At 37.0% G+C, this 21,566-nt stretch overlaps 2 protein-coding genes across 7 annotated transcripts; one reads left to right on the top strand and one right to left on the bottom strand.

Annotated features, from left to right (window-relative positions):
- Positions 1-208: 208 nt before the first annotated feature.
- On the bottom strand, positions 209-9,969 carry dcst2 (DC-STAMP domain containing 2). Of its 3 annotated transcripts, none has more exons than XM_017479816.3 (16): positions 9,884-9,969; positions 9,521-9,777; positions 9,109-9,279; positions 8,834-8,935; positions 8,548-8,742; positions 7,661-7,726; positions 7,273-7,486; positions 6,704-6,861; positions 6,409-6,573; positions 5,326-5,493; positions 4,534-4,634; positions 2,888-3,018; positions 2,379-2,506; positions 2,025-2,118; positions 765-917; positions 209-669 (listed from the first exon to the last, which is right to left on the bottom strand). In XM_017479816.3, the coding sequence occupies exons 1-16, from the start codon at positions 9,889-9,891 to the stop codon at positions 612-614; spliced, it is 2,169 nt and encodes a 722-aa protein (XP_017335305.1). In that variant the 5' UTR covers positions 9,892-9,969; the 3' UTR covers positions 209-611. The 3 variants fall into 3 exon arrangements, with proteins under 3 accessions (XP_017335305.1, XP_017335323.1, XP_017335314.1); XM_017479834.3 differs by having other exon boundaries at positions 9,109-9,228; XM_017479825.3 differs by having other exon boundaries at positions 9,865-9,954.
- dcst1 (DC-STAMP domain containing 1) lies at positions 9,765-21,395 on the top strand. 4 transcript variants are annotated; one of them, XM_017479854.3, is made up of 17 exons: positions 9,765-9,896; positions 10,068-10,134; positions 10,238-10,363; positions 10,466-10,540; positions 10,652-10,780; positions 11,279-11,418; positions 11,735-11,906; positions 12,079-12,222; positions 12,736-12,857; positions 13,631-13,788; positions 14,094-14,193; positions 14,263-14,358; positions 14,480-14,606; positions 14,705-14,821; positions 16,973-17,115; positions 20,213-20,323; positions 20,451-21,395. In XM_017479854.3, exons 2-17 carry the CDS (start codon positions 10,074-10,076, stop codon positions 20,688-20,690), a joined length of 2,061 nt encoding a protein of 686 aa, XP_017335343.1. In that variant the 5' UTR covers positions 9,765-9,896; positions 10,068-10,073; the 3' UTR covers positions 20,691-21,395. The 4 variants fall into 4 exon arrangements, with proteins under 4 accessions (XP_017335343.1, XP_017335353.1, XP_017335363.1 ...); XM_017479864.2 differs by lacking the exon at positions 9,765-9,896 and having other exon boundaries at positions 10,047-10,134; positions 10,667-10,780; XM_017479883.2 differs by lacking the exon at positions 9,765-9,896 and having other exon boundaries at positions 10,049-10,134; positions 10,284-10,363.
- Positions 21,396-21,566: the final 171 nt, after the last annotated feature.

Genomic DNA, 21,566 nt, shown 5'->3' with positions numbered 1-21,566 from the left:
CCTTAGATTCGTTGATTTATACTATTATTTTATCTATGTGAATTAAGATTTTCTGTTAGTCCCGTTGATAATAGGAAACTTATGTTCACAATTTACAATTTAGTTGACTGGCTTTCCAAAAAAATGTCGGAGAAACAACAATAACAACAACAAAAAGACAAACAGTGAAATAGTTCAAACGAAGGAGGCAACGAATCGTCTCTCGTGCTAAAATGGTCAATGGTAAGTTTTGTGTGTTAGCAGGACTTGTTTGAGATGTTTTTTTCTGCCATGTCAGAGCACAAGCAGAAGATCCTAAGATGGATTTGGACATCCTGAGCTATTGTTTTAGTGCAGAGGCGCCCATACCGAGAATTCCACAAAGCCGCTGGCCATGAAAAAGTAGAGCAATAACTCAACACCCAACCAGCTCGACCACATTCTCATAGTACATCTGAAAAGCAATAACTGTTTTTTGTTTGTTTGTTTTTTTATTATTTTTTTTAAAGCTTTCGCAATGAAAACACAAACCCTACAGTGATGAGCATGCTTTTATACAATTATTGGGTTAAAGTAATAAATGCTGGATTTGTACTGGAAGGTGACTGAGTGGCTTCTGTCTTGCACAGGTCTCAAACTATGTTTTCAAGCTTTGGTGCATATAAGTTATGGCACTGGTCTTCACTGGCTCTGTCAATGAAATACACACACGAAAATATAAAGGTCATATAACATGATCTGATATGGTGTACATTCTGTGTAGAGTGCTAAAGTGACTTCACTACCTGAGCTCAGAGTTGCTGGTGTGTGAATCACTCAGGTCCTCAGTATTTACAGGGTTCCTCCTCATCAGCCTCATCCTGTCAGCATTTTGATTGATGTGTGGTGATGTCATAGCCACCTCCCACAGATTCACTTGCTCCTCATCACTGGAGTCTCTGTGATACCATGTGTTTCATTTAAAAGGTAGCACATATCTGGTCCTAACACAGTTTTAATTGTTGCCTTCTCTTGACTAAATTAACTCATTCATTCATACATTCATTCATCTTTAGTAAGGAGTTTGTTCTGATCAGGTTCATGGATCTAGAACCCATCCCAGGCACTGGGTCCAAGGTGGGGACATACTTTACTGTAAGTGCAATGCCAGTCCTTCGCATGGCATAGTGCACTCGTACACACGGGTGGATTTAGTGATTTAAGGGACCTAGTCAAAAAATAGGAATAGGGCCCTATTCAAATGGGGTTGGGGAAAGGTGCTGAAATAACAGTGATATGAATCATTTCAGTGATATATCATCAATGTTATATTTTCAGCATACATTATTTTGCATTAATAATTAACAATATATAAAATTTTTCTTTTTAGGTGGTCCTTGGCTTCTGGGGGCCCAAAGCAGTTGCCTACCTTTGCCTAGTGCTGCCTAAGTGTGCCCCTGCTTGCACATATGCGCAATCATTTAGGGGCAATTTAGCATAACCAATCCGATGAAACCAGAGAACCTTGGGAAAACCCACATGGACACGGAGAGAACATTCACAGAAACCCCACACAGACAAAAAGCACGGTTAAGGATCGAACTAAGGATATTGGAGCTGTGCTACAATGTCACCTTGAATGAACTCAAATAGCACAATTATCTATATATTTCAAACAATAATTTTGCCACTTATAATACTAAGGAACGAAGCAGTATCATTGTAGTATAACCTATAATAATACAGAGTCATACAAAAGCATACAAAAGCCAACACTGTACACTGTGTGTGCATGAGAGCTATTTACTTATTGTTATATGCCCATTCAATTTGTCAATGGCATCACCACAAAAAGATAAAATCCTAATAAGAATATATTTTGCTGAAACAGTGTTAGTTTGTCCATAACTGGTTAAATTAATATATGCTCAAGGATCTTTGAAATCTAATGTTGAAATGTGGTTTCAACATTCTGATTTGTTTTCCTTCTGGTGTCGTGCCCCAACTGTAAACTTCAGCTTTAGCTATGTGTTGGCTTGTGTTAAGTTCAATAACAGTTGACTCACAGCTCATATTCAGAGTCTTCTTGGAATGTCAGGGGGCCCATACAGACAGCACAGATGTTCCCCATTACCCTGAAGCACTGCATGCAGAAACACCCTGAAAACAAATGAGTATATACACACACAGAGTTTTGAGAGCTATACTTCATACTGTATACTCAAGCTGATGGTATCTATCTACTATTTCCTGTTCTTTATTTCCAAGCATAAATTAAAACATCAAGCTAATCAAATCAAGGCCTTCTGGATCCTCTGAATACTAAAGCAAAATGTTTAAACTCGATATGATTGAGCTCGGGGATACGCAGACTGTGATATTAAAGGCAATATTTCCTTTAACATGAATACTAAGATGACCTGTGCAGTTTTGAGTAGAGCAGGTGTACACATCCGAGCTGTTTTCGACCTTCACAGCTTTCCCACAGGCCAGGCATGACTTATCACAGAATCCCATGAATCTGGCTATGGTGACTCCACCTGGCAGACTGCAAACACATACAGACACACAGATCTGACTGTGATGGCTCCACTGTATACACTGCACACAGGAAAGACCATTACTAGATCTGGCAGTGCTCCCTCATTCCTAATCTCCTCAAGCACAGACAATTGCAGAGTTATCGTAACTTCATAATTAATGATTAAATATAATCAATACATATTTAATCATTTAAAATAAGAGGACTAACAGGTACTATTTAATTCCGGCTGCTATTGTTACTGAATCGTATTATTTGCATGCATCATTCCCTTAATCGTCCAACTTTAAGCTGTTCAAACAACATGTTTTCCTCCAGAACAGTATTTACTTGTGCCTGGCTAATCATTAGCTAATTCCACCTAGAACTGTATGGGGTGTGACTCACCGCAGTATCAACGTTTGCAGTACACTGCCATTTCCCTGGTTCTCTTTTTCCCTGGCCACCACCCGCAGCAAAGTTTTCCCCAGCGAGCCACGCTGAGAGAGGATGCGACTGCGGAGTCGCAGAATCCTCACCTGTAAAACGGGGAAAATTTTAGACACTCTTATATTTAATATGACCATGACACCAACAAAGAGAAAAACAAATAGATAATTATTAGTGGAAATTACTGAAATAAAAAAAACCACTGTATGCACACCTTTTTATAATGGGCACTATAACTGCGTTCAGAGTTAACCATTCATTAAAAATTATGGTCAAAGGTAAGTAGCATAAAGTTGCCATCAATAAAAGTTATTCAGGTTTACCCTAAATAAAAATCATTTCTTGTAGGATTTCCTTGAAACCATCATACTGGTACTATATAACCACGGTTTGCAAGGAGTTGACAGAACCTCAGTGGAATCTTATTGTCCAAAGGTACTGATCAGGAGAGGTGTATCAATAAGTGGAGAAGACAGGGACATTTGCCAAGAGCAAGATTACCCTCCAAAGGTCTCTCTTAAAGTTACACTTCAATTTAGTTTTTGAAGGTGAAAATGTCTGACAGGTTTTTATCTTGATTTCTGGCTTTACATAACAAAAACCTACAATGTCAATAAGAGGGTGTAAAGTTTTCATATCCATTGCACCAAATCGTTTAGTTTTCACACATAATGTTCTATCTTTTATTGTTTTATTCTCATTATCGTTATTATTATTATGGCCTATGTTAGTGCCATTCTGACTTTTTGGAATGCATTTTGTGGGAAAACAGAGGCAAAAGCAACAAGCAAAAGAAACAAAAAGAACCAATGTTTCACCCGTTATACAGCAGGTGTATACAGGGTATTAAAATACCCTAGTGTAGTGCTGATTAGGTGCTTTCTGAACTACAGTACTGTATATCTATGAAGAGGTGTATAGAAAGGAATTTTCTCTCTGTATAGCAATCTTAAAATAGCTGAAATACCGTTTGTTTTCCTCATTCACTGAGGTCAATAATGCATGCAGCTGGATGCCTAAAATGTCAACATTATTGCACACCAATATTTATAGTCCCTACTAACCAATACTGTCCTATTAAACTATGGTGGGAAAATACGTTTCTAAACATAAACAAAACTCTAACAGAAATTGAACCAAATACAAATTAGTCTCTCTCTCTCTCTCTCTCTCTCTCTCTCTCTCTCTCTCTAAAAAAACAGGTCTTACAAGCCAAGGTTAAAGTCAAAATTCTGCTAATTATGCGTATTATACAGCTATGTTGCATGTGGCTGCTAGAGAACGATTTAAAGTGGTACACTATATGTCCAAAAGTATCTGGACACCTGACCATCACACCCATATGAGGTTCTTCCCCAAACTGTTGCCACAAAGTTGAAAGCACACTATTGTATAGAATGACTAGATGAACTGGAATGCCAACTGTACACCAGCCCTTCTCTCCCAAAATCAGTGCCTGATCTCACTAATGCTGTTGTGGCTGAATGAGAAGAATTGTTTTTGGATACTATGAAGGGGATTACCAAGAAAAGAAAAACTGTTGACTACTGCAAAAAAAAACAACACCTTAACTATGGCTGTTGTGTAGATGGTGTTTGTCTTACTTTTTCCCGCTGAGGGTGGTACCGTGCACACACAAACCTCTGCAGTCGTTTCGCATAACCTCCAGCAAGCACCAGGAGAAAGACAAGACCATAAAGAAAGCCTGTGAATGAGCATAAAGTGTGTCATATGTCAAATACAGGTCATTATGTATGCAGCATATTGTGAGGAAAAGGGATAAAAGTCCAAGCCAAGCAATTCTCTTCAAGCTAGGGCAGAGATCATTTCTGGGCTGGTAAATGTAAACAAAAGCCTAAAATGAAGAAGCCAGATATCCAGCTGCTTTGCATGACTGTATTGCAGATTGTACAGATTGAGAGCTCTACCATAAAATTGAAACTGTATGTTATCACCCCATATGATAGCTTTAGCAGTAAAACAATGTAGGTCACATTTAGATGAATGTTGCCTATATTGTAGCTAGTAACCATCATTTCGATTTAATAAATAATTTGTATGTAACACAAAAGACTAGGTCTAATAAAACTCCCACCATGTAAAGAACTGAATTTATGATACAGCAACAGTTGTATTTCATAAAACTACATAATTAATTAAAAAGTATTACTTTAAAATGTCACTGCAGGTTTACTTCCTGTTCTGTTCTTCTAGAAGTTCAGCATTTTAATGAGATCCCCTTGAACACTTCTCTTTTATTATTTTTGTACAACTGCCAAACGTGATACAACTGGACACCAAATTGGCATAAATGTTGATCGCATGCGTAGTACCAGTCCTAACCACCAGATGTCCTTAGATAGTTGCTGGTTCATTCACACGCAGCACATTCATACCTATGAATAGGTAGACCATGTATTCTGGCTTCAGAGGTTCCATCAGGCACTTCTTGCTCAGGATTGTAATGTTCCCCTTCTGCAGAACGTCAAAGGAGGCCACAATATCCTTAAAGATGTCAGAAGCATAGCCTGAGCCATTCACTTGTATGTCCACAACCAAAGGAGCTGGAGAAACATATGAACCAATATTAGAAGACTGTGTTATTTAGAAAAGGAGGAAATTGAGATTCGAATAGTGCCTAGTGTCAACATTGAGAATTTGGTGAAATCTCATTCTATTGTTCATTATTTGTATGTGTCATAGCAGTTTTAAAGGAGCAGTTTGTAACTTTTGGAGTATTCTCCTACCTGCTATGAACATCAAATGACAATCTCAATTAGAACATTGACAAGCCAAGTCCTCTCCCTCATCGGGAGGTGTGTATCAGGGTGGGGATCCCCGGGACCCAACAACAGTCATGGGAGCAAGCGGTCAGATGTAAAGCTTACAGCACAAATAAAGGCAATTTAATTTACATGGGACCACTGTGCAACATTTTTCATTTTTGGAAAATAGACCCAAGTAAATTCATTAGAAAATATCGTGGGTGGGTACAAAGAAAAATAACATCTGGAGCAGATGGAATGGTCCGAATTTTTCAGGAGTGGGGAAGTAGAGGAAAAATGTAGATGCACTGGAGGGCTGTATTGCGAGTCAATTTTTTTTAAAGGTATCGAAACACTTTCATAAATTATTAACTCGTCCTTTAAAATGAATTTTGATGATTGGAGCTTTCATCATAATATGTATGATGAAATGGTATTGTGAGCATGCACATTGTCTAATGGAAATAAGGTATACTAATATAATATTATAGTAAGAAGTACCAGATCTACACTTTGCTTGAATTAGTCCCTATCTATAAAAGGCAGACATCATTTAAAAGTGATGATTCATAAGTCATTATGTAGCCTATTTGAATTTATTTTACCTCAAATTTCTCAATCATCAATATCAATGTCAAATTATGTAGCCAATTAAAAAGGCCAGCATATAATGTATCAGAATATATAAGAAGTGAACAGTACAAAGCCTCTTACCTCTGGCCACTACCTCTGTCTGAGCATGATAATGTAGAATGTCAAACACCCAGAACACCATGAGGTCTAATGCAATCACCACACAGCCCATTACCATGTGCTTAAGCACGGACACCAGGCCGGTCATGACTGTCCGCCTCTCTCGAGCCGTCAACCGCAAACAGTCTTGTGGTGTGTGACACAGTAAATGGAAGTGATTGGCACAGTTTTGGCTCCTCTTTAACAATTACTGAGTCTGACATTTTTTGTCTTTATCATTTTTAAATAATCCAAACACACACTCACACTCACTTACAAGGTGTGATGTAGGTCAAAGCCTCTTTCTTACTGAGGGGCAGGACTGCTGGTTTTCCTTGCCTAGAGAACTTGCGATCCAGCTCTACAAATTGCTCTGTTATGTAGAAGTTGTCAAAATCGTCTGAATGAAGGTAACGGTTTTTGTACAGGACTGCCCTGTTCACAAGCGCAAAAAATATCAACACAAAGTATCACAGACTACACATTCAACAGATTATATTGCAGTGTACTACTACTTCCATTTCATCCATGGAAAATGTACATACAGTAAGTAATAAACACACATGCTTTATGGTTCTGCATAACCATTTATATAATAATTAATTAAAAATAAATAAATAAATCTCAAACTGTAAGTATGCATGCTAAATTTCCCTCACACAAAGCCAGATTTCATTTACCCTGTTTGAGTGAGTGTACCACTTTATTTAAATCCTGAACTACAATATCTAATTCTATTTTTCTAATTCAGTAGGGAACTTTTCTGGATCTTTATGTCTACAAGATAAAATAAATGGCAGTAATGAACAGACTGAGGTGTTTGCTGGCTACTCATGGTGGACTCACTTTAGGTACAAGAACAGCAACAAAAAGAAGCCCACATAGGTCAGTAGACCCATGAGGTCCAGGACACGCTCTCGGTCTTGTGACACCTCCTCCATGATCTTCTGAGCCATATCATGCCCAGACTGACTGCTGTTTAGATTCAACTCAAAGCGCACAGAGGCTGACATATTGAATTCAAACTCTTTCTTCATTTGATTGAATGCTGCAATAATTGCTAGAGTGAAATCAAACAAATTAATAGAAGACCCAGCTTTAATCATAAACCATATATAACAGAATATCTAGATCTTATATATAGTCAATGGTCTTAACTGACTATGTTACTATATCCTGAAACAACTGGGTGCAATAATGTTAGGTGAGAACAGGAAGGAGTTGCAGAACTTACGGAAAGCCAGTTTAGTCTTTAGATGGTTGCCAATATATGAAGGTATGACACAGAAGAACTCACCAACTGTTGGGAACAAGATGAGGAGAAATACTACATTTTACAATAAATGTTGCAAATATTATGAAGTCAGTGATAAAAAAAGAGAAGGTAAAAGCACAAAGTACTCTACATATCATTAAAATGGTAAGTTTTTAGCCTTTCAGATGATACTTGCACATTCTGAGTTAATATCAAGAACTTCTGGATATTATTATTGTTTTGTTTTTTTTCTTTTTTCTTTTATTATTGTCTGAGGCTGTGTGTGTACACTGAGGTCATGTTTGGATTTATAGGCAGCACTGTCGGTAAGGTTGTCTTGCCACAGAAGCGGATATAAAACAATAATTTATTCAAATGAGAACATGCTGGTAAAAGAGGGAAGTGAATGAGTCATGGTCAGCCAGGACAAGAATGAGAAGGGAAATGAGAAAACCATTGTGCATGCTCAGCATTCAGCATTCAGAGCAGCTCTTATGCTAAAACACTGCTCTCTAGTTGGTACAAAAATTTTAAACCACAAATGTTCTACAGCCAGTGACCCAGAAAGTCTTTTTATGTAAAGTATGTTAATGTTATAGGGACACATTGAAGACAAATAGAATGACTATAAAGCATTAATCGAAAGCTCTGTGCTATATAATACAACCTGGTACATTGTGTATGTAAACGCATAGTAATCATATATATATAGCCTTTTACAAAACCAAGTTGGATGGAAAAAAATACAAGGAAAAAACAAACTTCACCACAGTAATGAGTGAGAAGGCAATGATCAAAAGCTTCCTGTAAAGATGTTAATTACAAGTCTGCAAAGGTCACAATAATACATCTGTGGAGAGGCTGACCGCGCGTGAGGCCACAGAGTGGCCTGAAGCCATCCACGATGTGGCAGAGGAAAGAGAACACTGAGAGCAGCTCCATACAGTCAGCACGGCCCTCGTCAAACACAGAGTTACATTTCTTATACGGTGTCCCCATCTTCGCATTACAGATATCCCCGATGCTCGCCAAGAAGTATAGCACGCTTCTCAGAGAACGAGCTGAAAAAGGTTAGAATAAGAGAGGATAAGGTGGTTGCCATGGGATCCTGCTTTGTCCAGCTGTCAATGAAGTACACTGTAATTCACTCACAGACATGGCGTACAGACTCTGTAAGGGCGCTGATCAAGTTCTGCACTCTGCCTGCCAGTGAGTAGGCATTCCTGCTGACCTCTCTTACCTTCTCCAGTACAGCTATGTACCCAGAAACAAAAGCAACAAAAGCACCAATGTGAGTCATTTATGAATTATGTAATACCCTTTCCTTTCAGATAACATAAATAAAGTCAGATGTATCTCAAATAAGAGAACAATTTTTGAACAATGACTTTAGGAACATGCAGTGAAGGCTAGTGTGCATGACTTACGCAGCAGAGGAGTGGAAGCTCGCTGCATGAGTTGTTGGGTTTGGTTCATGGCTAACTCGGCTCCGCACAACACGCTGGCTGCTGCTCGGTCAAAGTTCTCCAGAGTGTTGTTCAAGGGGCCTTGAATCATAAGGGTGATGATGAGGAAGAGCAGGATTTTTTTACCTTCCCCTTCACAGGTAGAATAAACACATGAGGAGAGAGCTCCAGAAATATTCAATGGGTTTAATGAATAGTTTTATGAATGTAATCAAGCAAAATGGATTTGTCATTGAGCCTAATAAACAGTGGAGATAGTTGTTGTATAACCCAAATAATATGCATAAGATACTCAATCACATCGAGTTTAGTGCTACTGTATAAGAAGTAAGTTCTTTTAGACATAGTCCTAAATGATGGAAAGGATACTTACTGGAGCACAGCATGGGAAGCATGAGTGTGACGTTGGTCCGCACGCTAACGACGAGACCCATTCCAAACGCTGTGAAGGCGGCCATGGTTACCGTGGTGATGATGCAGTACCAAAGCGCATGTTTCTGTATGTACAGTGCTATTGCACCATAAATGAAGGCAAGCAACAGACCAAGCAAAAACGCTGCAAGACTGCGCCAGGCACGACTCCATGCTGAACTGCGAAAGATCCTTAACACCTGGCTGTTGAGTTTCATCCTGTCAAAACAAAACAAAATGTTTACATGTTAAAGTGGAAACACTTTAAATTAGCTCGCTTTATGCCTTCTATACTGTCTATTCTACCTTCTCATAAAAGTCTCACTTTTTCATAGCAGGTAATACACAGCTTCAATGTCAATGGCTGATTTCTGTGAACTTTTTTTCACGCAGTTCAAAAAAGTACAGTTGACAGTTGTTGATTAATTTCAAATTGAAACAAAAGCAGCTCAGAACTCGATTACATCACTTTTCAACTGACACGATTCGGAAAGAGCTGACTTTTGCAGTGGACAATGAGGGCTCAGGAAATGGAGGAACCTAGAGGGAAATATAGGAAAAAAGCACCCCATTCAAGTATGTTATTCATTTAAATAATGCTATTTTGGAATTTAGTAATATTCTTTATATTAATAATTTAACAATGTATATATATATTTTTTTAAATTTACATATAAAGCATTGGAGAGGGTCAGTAAGCTTATCCTACCTGACGTGGCACACAGATTCCTGTTCGGACCAACATCTGATTATCCTTTGGCCAGACTTTTAATAGGAGCTGTATTTGGAGCCATCAGTGGGACTGGTCAGAACATAGTCCTGTGTTTTGCTTCAAAAATATTAAGCTCTTTGGCCATGAATTTTAAAACGAATTCATATGATATTTTTTTGCTCATTATCTTTATAGCTTTGTTTCTTGGACTCATGTACAACATTTCACTGACCAACTTTCACAGAGTCATAGTTGGATATGTTTTTATAGGTATGTTTCTCGTCTTTCTAGTACTTTCATACACTTGGTTTGCTGATGTGAAATTTGGACTGAAATAAGCTGTGAACGTTTATTTAAAGTTATGTGTGTGCTCTTTTAAAGCACTGTGTGTTCTAGGTGGGATGCTGTCTTCATATTTTCGTTGCTCAGTTCTTCTGATGTTTCCCAGCATTCTTGGTTCTCGTGGACAGGCTTATGCAATGTTGTTCATAATACAGTGTCTCTATCAAGGTATATATATTTAAAATAAACTTGCTTGAAATGCTTCCTGTTTTGCATGATGCAGGTTGGACTTTTTGTTGCTCTACTCTGATTTTCAGGAAAATATTTTCCCTGGTCAAATAGTGCTATTGCCACAGAATTAGCTTTCCCACTAGGATAAAGAGGGAGTATGTATCCTGTGCATTTTGATTATGCTCAGTTAAATGACCACAGGATTTATACATACTTAATCTTAATACAATCTTAAACTGAAAAATTTTCTGTATGGAGAGAGTAGTTATACATACATATTATAGAGCACCTAGACATGAAATGAATATATATATATATATATATATATATATATATATATATATATATATATATATATATATATATATATATATATATATATATATATCTGCACTGTTCTATTCTCATGCCTGTTTTCCAAACAATATTCAGTATATTCAATATAACAAACAATTCAGGAGAGTTAAGCTCACCTGCTAAAGTGTGTCCTCTCAGGTCCAATCTCCAATATCCAACATAATGTCCAGGATGTGGTCTTCTCTATCGGCTGCAATATAGACCTGCAAATTGGGTACAGTAAGATTATGTGGAGGACGGTTTCTGAACCATTTATTCAGGTGTTCCAGGAGATAGTGGTGAGTTAAACTGTAAAATTTATTTATACTAGCTTGCACTTCATTTTCTGCAACCCCAGATGCAGACTAAAAGAAATGTCATTTGCATAATATAAATGAAAATGAACCACTGGATTAAACAAGATTATGAAACTAATGAAAGTGGAAGGATGTAATTGAAAGGACGCTGGACGTTCTTCATTAGTCGTGAAGACAGATTACTTATATAAATGTATGTTGATGTTTGTCAAATGAATGACATTGCTTTTATATATTAGAAACATCTAGAGAGTTCTTCATCAACACTGTCCTAACATTCTTCTCTCCCCTACATCAGGCTGACAGCGTGCAACTCCAGAAAGAGGCACAGAATGTGAGTAGACAGTTCCAGGGCATCAGGAATGAAGTGATGGGCGAGTATGGCTACGATTCCATTGGTCAGAATATTACACCTACAGGCAACAGCACACAGGAGCAGTACACTGCGAAGACCATGATGCGCTGTGAATGTGAGTGACACACACACTGCGGGACAACTCAAATGGTACTTTGTGTGGATTTACTCTGCTACAAAGACAATTTAGTAGCATCATTTAGCCACATTATGTGGTGTCCATTAAGAATGCTACTTGTGAATGTATACACCTTGTCATGTTGTAACGGACAAAATGCTGTGTATAGATGTGGTAAAGAAGGGCATTGATCGCTGCAGTGAGTGGTTCAGTGATACATGGCTCAAGTGCATGGACACGATTAAATCCCCTGTCATCAGCCATTTCCTATGTGTGCCTATGAAGTTTGATTTTCTCTGTAATGTTATGAGAGGTAAGTAGTTACATCAAACACTGTGTAGTCATTGTACATCTATCTCATGAGCTTAATTTATATTATGCATTTAGTTAGATAGATAGATTTGAGTGGGCACGGTTGTTTTGTGGTTAGCATGTGTGCCTCGCACTTTCAGGGTTGGGGTTTCGAATCCTGCCTCTGCCCTGTGTGTGAAGAGCTTGCATGTTCCTCCGTGCTTCTGGGTTTCCTCTGGGTACTCCGTTTTCCTCCCCAGTTCAAAGACATGCATTGTAGGCTGATTGGAATTTCCAAATTGTCCATAGTGTGTGAATGTGTGTGTGATGGGTTGGCACCCCATCCAGGGTGTCACCAAGTTCCTTGGGATAGGCTCAAGGCTATCCCTGTGACCCTGTGTAGGATAAGCAGTAATGGATGGATAGATATGATTTAGTGATATAACTTCTCAAGGTTGTCAATTTCTATTAACAACTAGGTTTTGCAAGTTCCTTTTACCAGGTATTTATTGGTTCAACAATGTATTCACTTCAGTAATGACTCCATGGTGTAAGGAACAGATCCCAGTGGAGGGAAACTTCGGACAGACCTTTGACAAGCTCAATTCCGCCATCAGTAAACTCGGGGAACAGTTTACCACCAATGTGGTCTATGAGGTACAGTGGATTGTCACAGTTTCATCTACCGCACAATCCATTGATTAACGTGCTATATTCTGATAATTAACATGAAAATGCTCACATGCTAGTGTGACTGACTCCTGACTCTGAAACATATTCAAGCACTTAGGTTTTAAAGCCCTTATATCACAGTCCAATATTCCTTCTAAACCACTGAAGCTTAATAAAAAATATACATTACCATGCAAAAGTCTTAGGCACCCTATTTTGTTTAGTACACACTTTGTTATAGATTTAAATTTGATGACTTCTACATTATTGAGTCAGTACAAAAAAATATTTTAGATTTCAAAACATTAGATTTCGAGCACAAAATGAAATGTTACAGAAAAATGCTTGTATGTCAGTAAAGAAAGCAACATGTTATGTATGAAACCACTTTTCAGACAAAAAACATAATGAAGGCAGCTGGATTTTGCTGCAAAAATAAGAAGCAAGTGCGAAAGTCAAAGTCTCCAGAAGAACTGTAGCTGGTTCTGCAAGATGCTCAATAAAACTTACAGCTTTTTACTTTTTAAAGCAAAGGGTTGTCACACCAAATATTGACTTTGTTTCATTTATTAATGTTTACTGCTCTTTATAGTATTTTTCTTAATGTAGAAACATTTGATTCCATTATTTTGAAGGCATCTTTGCTCTACAGTATTTCTTTGCATATGCCTAAAACTTTTGCACAGTACTGTATATTTTATGTTTGCATGTTTGGGAGTATTACATGCCATGTTCATTTTGTCCTGTGAAATCTGTAGAAAATTGAGGATCAGCCCATGTTTGGAACCACAGTTTTTCAGGACGAATTTCGCAAGGAGCTCACCAGGACATTTAAGGAGAAGAGAAACACCATCGAGCAAATATCCAGGATCATGCAGATCCTCCTCTCCTTCACATTTATAACTGTTTTCATTTCGTAAGTGCACACCGTTTAACCCCCTCCCCATTACACATTCATATTTAGCTTCACAGATAAAATTAAACACTATTTACTTTTGTTTAAACAAAAAAAAGAATAATTAGGAAAAAAATAATCTCTGTATACTGTATGTCCCTAAATTACTCACACCCATAAAGAATATTATAAATGAATTTAAGCAAATTGTCATCCTTGAAAAAAATATATTATACAGTATATTACGTTATATAATTATTATTATTAGGTTAATAATATGTATTAATATTAGATTTTCATAGCCTTCCTTTATTTTTATTACTAAGGGCTTTTGGATATGCACGAAAATACACCAGAGATATCTGCTTTGACAATGTCTACATTACAACCTACTTTAGACAGATTGATGAGCGAAGAAAGAGACGGGTAAGATCCATTTTCCCCCTACAACACTACTTTTCTTATTTTCCAAGCTGACGACAACTACTTTTTCAGGGTAAGCGGTATCTGCTGCCCTTGAAGAAACCAGAAAAGAGCACTTTCATCAACCCCTGGAGCTTGACAATCCATTCCAATGAGCTGCAACCTGTGGTACAATCTTTAAGGATATAGTTCATGCTGTATTATAATATAATATTTGTGTTCAGTAAATTCCAAGATTTTTGCTTTTGAAATGAAAGCTTTATTTTGCTGTTTTTATGTAACTCAACAGACAGCAAGCCTGGTCCAGGTTGTATCTCTGGCTCTGTTTGTATGTGTTCTGCTGGCCACTGATAGAGTCCTTTACCACATTTTCGACATCATCCGGAGGCATACCTTTACAGAGCAATCTGTTAAAAGTGAGTATAATTCACAAATATGAAAATGTTCCTACTTTAATCAGTATACTTGTCAAATGTTCAGAAATTTGCGTCTATTATTTCCTCTTGATTTACAGGTAGTCATGAAATACACATTGACATTAGAGGAGAATCCATGTTAGCTAAGCTCCTTCGTAAAACTATCGGTGCCTTCAACACCTCCTCTAACCTAGATTTGCGGTCCAGTAACTGGCGTAAGTGTCTTTCTAGTTTTGTTCATTACTTTTTCTTTACACTGCTATGATGGTTGTACTTAATTCTCTGCACTTTATTCATTTCTTTGCCTTGTATGTCACATTTATGCCACATGTATGGCATATTTTTTCCTACTGTATAAATGAAAATGGATGACATGAAACATGCATTTAACCCCTGGTTGAACTTAACCACTGATTTCTGATCCAAATCAGACAGCGGCTTTACATCTATGAACAAGCTAAGAACATGCAGGCAAGGTCTCTGCACATTTACTGTATCTCTGAGTTCTCAGCTCTCAGGCTTCAGCACTTCCACTTATCTAGATTAAGTTAATGAGCTGTTGGTTCTGAAAGGTGGAACATTATCCATTTAGAGTCCATTCACAATATGGCTTAGAGTAAGACTGTCCACCACATCCTGTATTGCTCATTGATTTAATATTCTGTGATTTGATAGTCTATGATGCAATTATGCAAAAGTCTTCAGAGATCTCCAAGAGTGCTCTTAGTATATCAGTCCTAGGAATGTCTGTTATGTCTGCATGTGGTAAAATTATTACTATGTGTATTTGCAAGTCACAGGCTTTGGAACCCTGTCTGTCCTGACGTGGTTAGCATGGCTGTGATTTTTAAGATGATCAAAGTTTCTGGATCTGACAGTTTAAACACAAGCTCAGAGCTCAGTCTGGCCTCTGTCTAATCAGGTCTCTCCTTTACATGTTGGCAAACAAAACTGCACATGCCTGTATACATTTCTTCTTTTGCTTCTTCTATGCTATTTGAAATAAGGAAAGACCGGTGCATAACCAAACCACTGCAAAAAATTATATATTACAAGAATCTTAAAATTGTCTTATTCTATTGGCAGATAATTTACTTCTTTCTAGAAGGAAATGCTGAAAATAAGAAAAAAATACTGTAATTTCAAGCTTGGAATGAGTACAAATATGTAGAAATAGGCTTAATAATCTTATATTTGTTTAAAAATGAGAAATATTAGTTGAATATGTCTGTAATCAAGATTTTTTTTTTCCCTGATCAGAATTTTATTATTTTAATGTTATCATTTTTTGCAAAAAAGAAAAAAAATATTATGGTCCAAGTATGTTAACTGGATTTGAAGGTCAGAAAAAAATACATTAAATGAGACTCTCAAAAATTTCATATCAGAGTAAATAGCATAGTTATACAACTGAGTGCAAAAATTTACATGAACTTGAATTCATTCATCTTCAATAAGCACTTTATCCTGGTCAATGTTGCTGTGGATCTGGAGTATATCCCGGAAACACTGGGCATAATGCAGGAGAATTCACCCCAAGCACCCTGGGGATACTCATTCACACATATAGGAGGAATTTATCTTAGTCAATCCACCTTCTGGCATATTTTTTAAATGTGGGAGGAAACTGGAGAACCCAGAGGAATCTGGAAGAACATGTGAAACTCCTCACAGTCATTGATCCCACCTCAGGATTGAACCAAGGATCTTGGAACTGTAAGGAGGCAATGCTACTTGCTGTGCCACTGTACTGCCCTTTTACATGAACTTAGGAACAAAACAAACAAACAAAAAAAAATGGGCTTTTTTCACAGATGTTCCTTCAGTATCACAAGTAACATAACATGTTTTAATATTAATAGAGGGCAAAAAACCTAATGAAATCACTTCAAATGTCTCAAAAATTAAATGCCCACTTTTATAACAATTTCCAAACTGTCCCTTATTGTCTGAGCAGCTTTTTGGATCTTTGGATATTTGGTCTAACGCTGCCAGATTTCTTGGCAGATCTTTGCCCATTGTTCCAACTGTAACTGTTACTCTCCCAAACATTCATATTTTTTTTTAGCTCAGGTAATAATTGTTGTCATGTTGCAGGATACACTCATATTTCATTTTGGAATTCTATTCTGGTAGATTTCTATTGTTTTAATGGAGGTATATTTTGCAATTTCCATTAAAAACAACGGGGAATGGAAACTTGTGTAACAACTGTATGTCAGCAGTTGTATATTTCAAACGTGAGTCATTCTGCAGTCTTAGAAGAGTGGGTTATTGAAATTGTTTACTAGCTTTTCTGAGATGAGGACAAAATGTATCTGTGTGTGTGTGTGTGTGTGTGTGTGTGTGTGTGTGTGTGTGTGTAGAGTGTCTCCCACAGCCTCATGCCCTGAGTCAGGCTGACTACCTGTGGAGTACCCTCCCAGTGCTGCTAATGGGCCTCATGTGCTGCTTGCAGGTTTATACAAACCGCCTACGCAGGGTCATCACTACATTCTACTTCCCCAAGGTAACACTGATAGATTAGTTCAATATATAGTTTAATATGGTCAGTTAGTTGTGAAGGAGTATTTGTTGTTAAGTGGTTTGGTCATTTATTAGGAACTTTGTCCATCCTCTGCACAGAGCAGCACAAATGACTCATTTTGCTGCATATGTAAGCTCTCAGTGCTAAATAGTTTTAGTGTTACATAACAAACAGTTTCAATATGAGATGAATAGGATTTAAACTAGCACTGTATCAGACACAAAACACTCACACAGTTAGTACTTCTTATACAAGGCCCCAATATAATCTTTCAGCTTTCACATAGAAATATGAGCAGGAATGCAGTCATAATTAAGCACTGTATGTATATTCTCTCTGAACATGCCTATATTCTGTCATTTATTCAAAATGATATTAAAGAATTTTGTCAATGTTCTGAATCAATACCAAATTGCTTTCTGCTATACAGGGAGCATTAACCAGTACTGATAATGATCTATAAAAATTAGACAAAATACACATTATAAGCAGCAAATAAATAACACAGGGTTCAAAGAACAGATCCGGTATGCTCAGCTCTATGTAACTTCTATGGAGTATGTTTGAAGGTGCTCTTTGGTAGGGAAAAATATTAAAAAAATAAATTATAATCCAAAAAAGGTAATCCAAGGCACACTTCCAATTGAAATTATTTAAAATAATTTATTTAATTGAATGGCTAGTGTCATAGTGTGCATGTAAAAATTGCAAAAGTTTTAGGCACCTTATTTTGTTTAGTAGTTTGGTTTAGTTTTATTTCTTATACATTATCAAGTCAGTAAAAAAACATTATATATATATATATATATATATATATATATATATATATATATATATATATATATAATATATATATATATATATATATATATATATATATATATATATATATATATATACTAATATATACTAAATTGTTTCAGAAATTAAAACAAAATCTAAGATAAAACAAAGGCAACCTGAGTAAACATAAAATACAGTTTTTTAAATGACAATGTTATTTATTGAAGCAAAAATATTATCCAATACCAACTGGGCCTGTGTGAAAATGTATTTGCCCCCATAGTTACTAATTCCCCAAATCTATGAAACTGCATTCATAGTGGGGTTCAGCTGGACTAGACACAACCAGGCCTGATTACTGCAAACCCTGTTCAATCAAATCAACACTTAAATAGAACTTTTTCACCAGCATGAAGTTGGTTAAAAGGTCTTCCACAGTAACAAATTATGCCAAAGTTGAAAGAAATTCCAGGAAGAAAGTAATTGAAATACATCAGTCTAGGAAGGGTTACAAAGCTATTTTAAAAGCTCTGGGACTCAAAGAACCACAGTGAGCGCCATTATCTCCAAATGGAAAAACTCAGCACAGTAGTGAACCTTCCCAGAAGTGGCTGACCTTCCAAAAGTCCTAAGAGCACAGCAACTACTCATCCAGGAAGTCAGAAGAGAACCAAGGACAATGTCAAAGGAACTAAAGGCCTCTCTTGCATCAATAAAGGTCACTGTTCATGACTCAACTATCAGAAAGACACTGGGCAAAAATGGCATCCATGGAAGAGTGGCAAGGTGAAAAGCACTGCTAACCCAGAACTTTAAGGCTTGTCCGAATTTTGACAAAACACACCTTGATGATACTCAAATCTTTTAGGAGAATGTTCTGTGGACTGATGAGTTGAAAGTGGAACTGTTTAGAAGACAGTGGTCCCATTACATCTGCTATATAACGAACACAGAATTCCACAAAAATAACATCATACCTACAGTCAAGCATGGTGGGGGAAGTGTGATGGTGTGGGGATGCTTAGCTGCTTCAGGGCCTGGTAACTTGCAATAATTGAGGGAAACATGAATTCTGCTACCTACCAGAAAATCCTAAAAGAGAATGTCCGGTCTTCAGTCCGCAAATTCAAACTCAAGCGCAGCTGGATTATGCAGCAAGACAATGATCCAAAACGTAGGAGTAAATCCTAGTCCTAGAAGTAAGTGAAAGACTGATCTCCAGTTATCGAAAGGGTTTGGTTGCAGTTATTGCTGCTAAAGGTGTCACAACCAGATTTGAAGTTTAAGGGGGCAATTAGTTTTCACATGGGTGAAAGGTGTTGGGTAACTTTTTTTTCAGTAAAAAAATAAAAACTGTATAGTGTGTAGACTCAGGTTGCCTTTGTTATATGTTGTATTTCATTTGAAGATCTAAAACTATTTAGTATGAGATATAAACAAAAACAGAAGCTGTAAAAACAACACTGCATGTTTAAAATCAGATGCTCCTGCATGCCTTTTAAGCTTAACAGATGTTGGGTAGTATGTTGCTTATGAATGTAAACATGCATATCTAGCATACTAAATGTTCTTGCTTATGAAAAAGCATTTTCCTTTTTTTTTTTTTTTTATTTTTTTTTTTTAAACCTTTTACTTTAGCCTGCAGACCTTGAATTTGTTTCTTGGGTACTTATTGTCATTTCTTTCTAAATAAATAATGAGACCATTTAAAAGTACAAGTATTACACTGCATTTGATATGCCTCACTTGCAGAATGGTGGAAAACTCTTACATAAAAGAACATGGCTCAGAGTAACTTTCACAGGTATTAACCACTTTGCTGCAGTGTGTTTCACTGGGTTCATTAGAATTAACAGAGCGTGCAGCATGAGCACAGCTAAATCCCTATTGTTGTATTATCTCTTACAGTGTTCATTTGTGTACAGCTGAACCGTTTGTGTTAATCCAACTCTTGTGGGCTTTGTTGTGTAGGGAGAAATATGTGTGTGTGCATATGTTATAATAAGCAGAGAAAGTTTTACACTAATAGCTTTAGACACATTGTGTTCTGAGGATCCATGTGTCTATGAGAAGGATTAGAGGCTCCGTCAGGCTTGAAACAGCTGCAGCATCAATAACACTATTATACAGAACAGATCACTGCTTATGCCACTGTGTCTCACCCAGCTCATTCCATTTATTTGCAAATAAAAACAACTAGAATCCATTTTTCTAGCTTTAAAGTATGTTTGAGATTAATTATGTTTCTTTCTTATATTTGACTTTGCCTTTTCTTGTGGTTGTTCTTCCTGGATAGAGAGAGAAGAAACGGATTCTTTTCCTCTATAACCTCCAGATCCAGAGACGCATTACTTTTGTCAACCGGTTGAGCAAACAGCTCAGGCATCAGCGACGAGCACCAAAACCGGTGTGTATGCAGTTACACCCTGATTATTACTAAAAAGGACCAAAAATGATCTCTCTTTCTCTCTGTTTGACACATTATCATCTTTCACACCTTCTCTTTAATGGTCTCCTCTTTCTGTCTTTCTCAGGTGTTGTCCATGCTGCTGTCTCCACTGGAACGGTTTGGGTGGGGTGTGTGTTGGTGTTGGGTGTGTGTGGAAAGCATGAGGCAGCGGAGTGCTGTGCATTGTTCTGTTGTGGGCTGTAATGTGCTCTACTGTGCACAATGCTGGAGAGATTTGGGGAACTGCTGCATTTGCTCCATACCTAAGGATATGGAGCCTCAGGACAATGACTCTGACACAGACACAGTTTACTATGTTCATTAATCATATAGTCACACAGGACAATAAATCTTAACTTTTACCCAAATTAGCTATATTATCTGTTTAATAAACATTCCCCTTGTGGGTGGCCTAGGGCCTGTATTCTGTATTTGTACGATTAGAGCAAATTAAAGTAATAAAACACCTTGGGGTGTGCTGTTGTAGGAAAATTATCTATGTTGGGGTGGTGTGATGTCACACCAAAGCTGATTATTTTCCAATAATTTCCAGCATAACTGAAGTGTTTTATTCCTTTTATACCGCAGCAATTAGTTAATTACCATTTTCATTTATTAATATCAAAACACTGTGCTTTTTAACTGTTTGTAGTTACATTTAAAGTCTTGGAACATTTATGAGAAGAATTAGCTCCTCTTATCATTTATGTTATAACAGCTATAAACAGTCATTCCTTCACCTGTAGATATGTTTCCATCCAAGTTGTGAATTTATGTGAAAAAAATGGAATATCGTATAAAAAACACTTGCGAATAAAGCACCATGTGTTCATCATCACTTTCGTGGAAAGTGGCACCATGTATCAACACAACCTTTTACTTCTCTGAGCCAATTATCCAATCACATGATTTGCTGTGGCAAAGTCACATGACTTTTTTTTTTTTACGTGCATCGAGGAATTTATTTGGTTATTGTGATTCCATCGTAGTTTATGTGCACGTCTTCTTATCAAATAAAAAAATTTATCCACCTGAATTGAGCACACAAAGTTTTTTTTATACGCATTTTCGAGATTTTATTTGCAGAGTTACACCCAGAGTTTTTAATTTGACATCCCAAAATTCGCATAATAATAAGCTATGTGGACGGAAAATATGTATCTCTTTTTTTCTATTTCTTGAAGTTAATAAGACAAAAACA

Source organism: Ictalurus punctatus, chromosome 1 (genome assembly GCF_001660625.3).
Source record: "Ictalurus punctatus breed USDA103 chromosome 1, Coco_2.0, whole genome shotgun sequence".
NCBI classification, from domain to species: Eukaryota; Metazoa; Chordata; class Actinopteri; order Siluriformes; family Ictaluridae; genus Ictalurus; species Ictalurus punctatus.
Note: the sequence above shows the minus strand (reverse complement) of the source record. Positions and strands in the feature narration are given on the sequence as shown.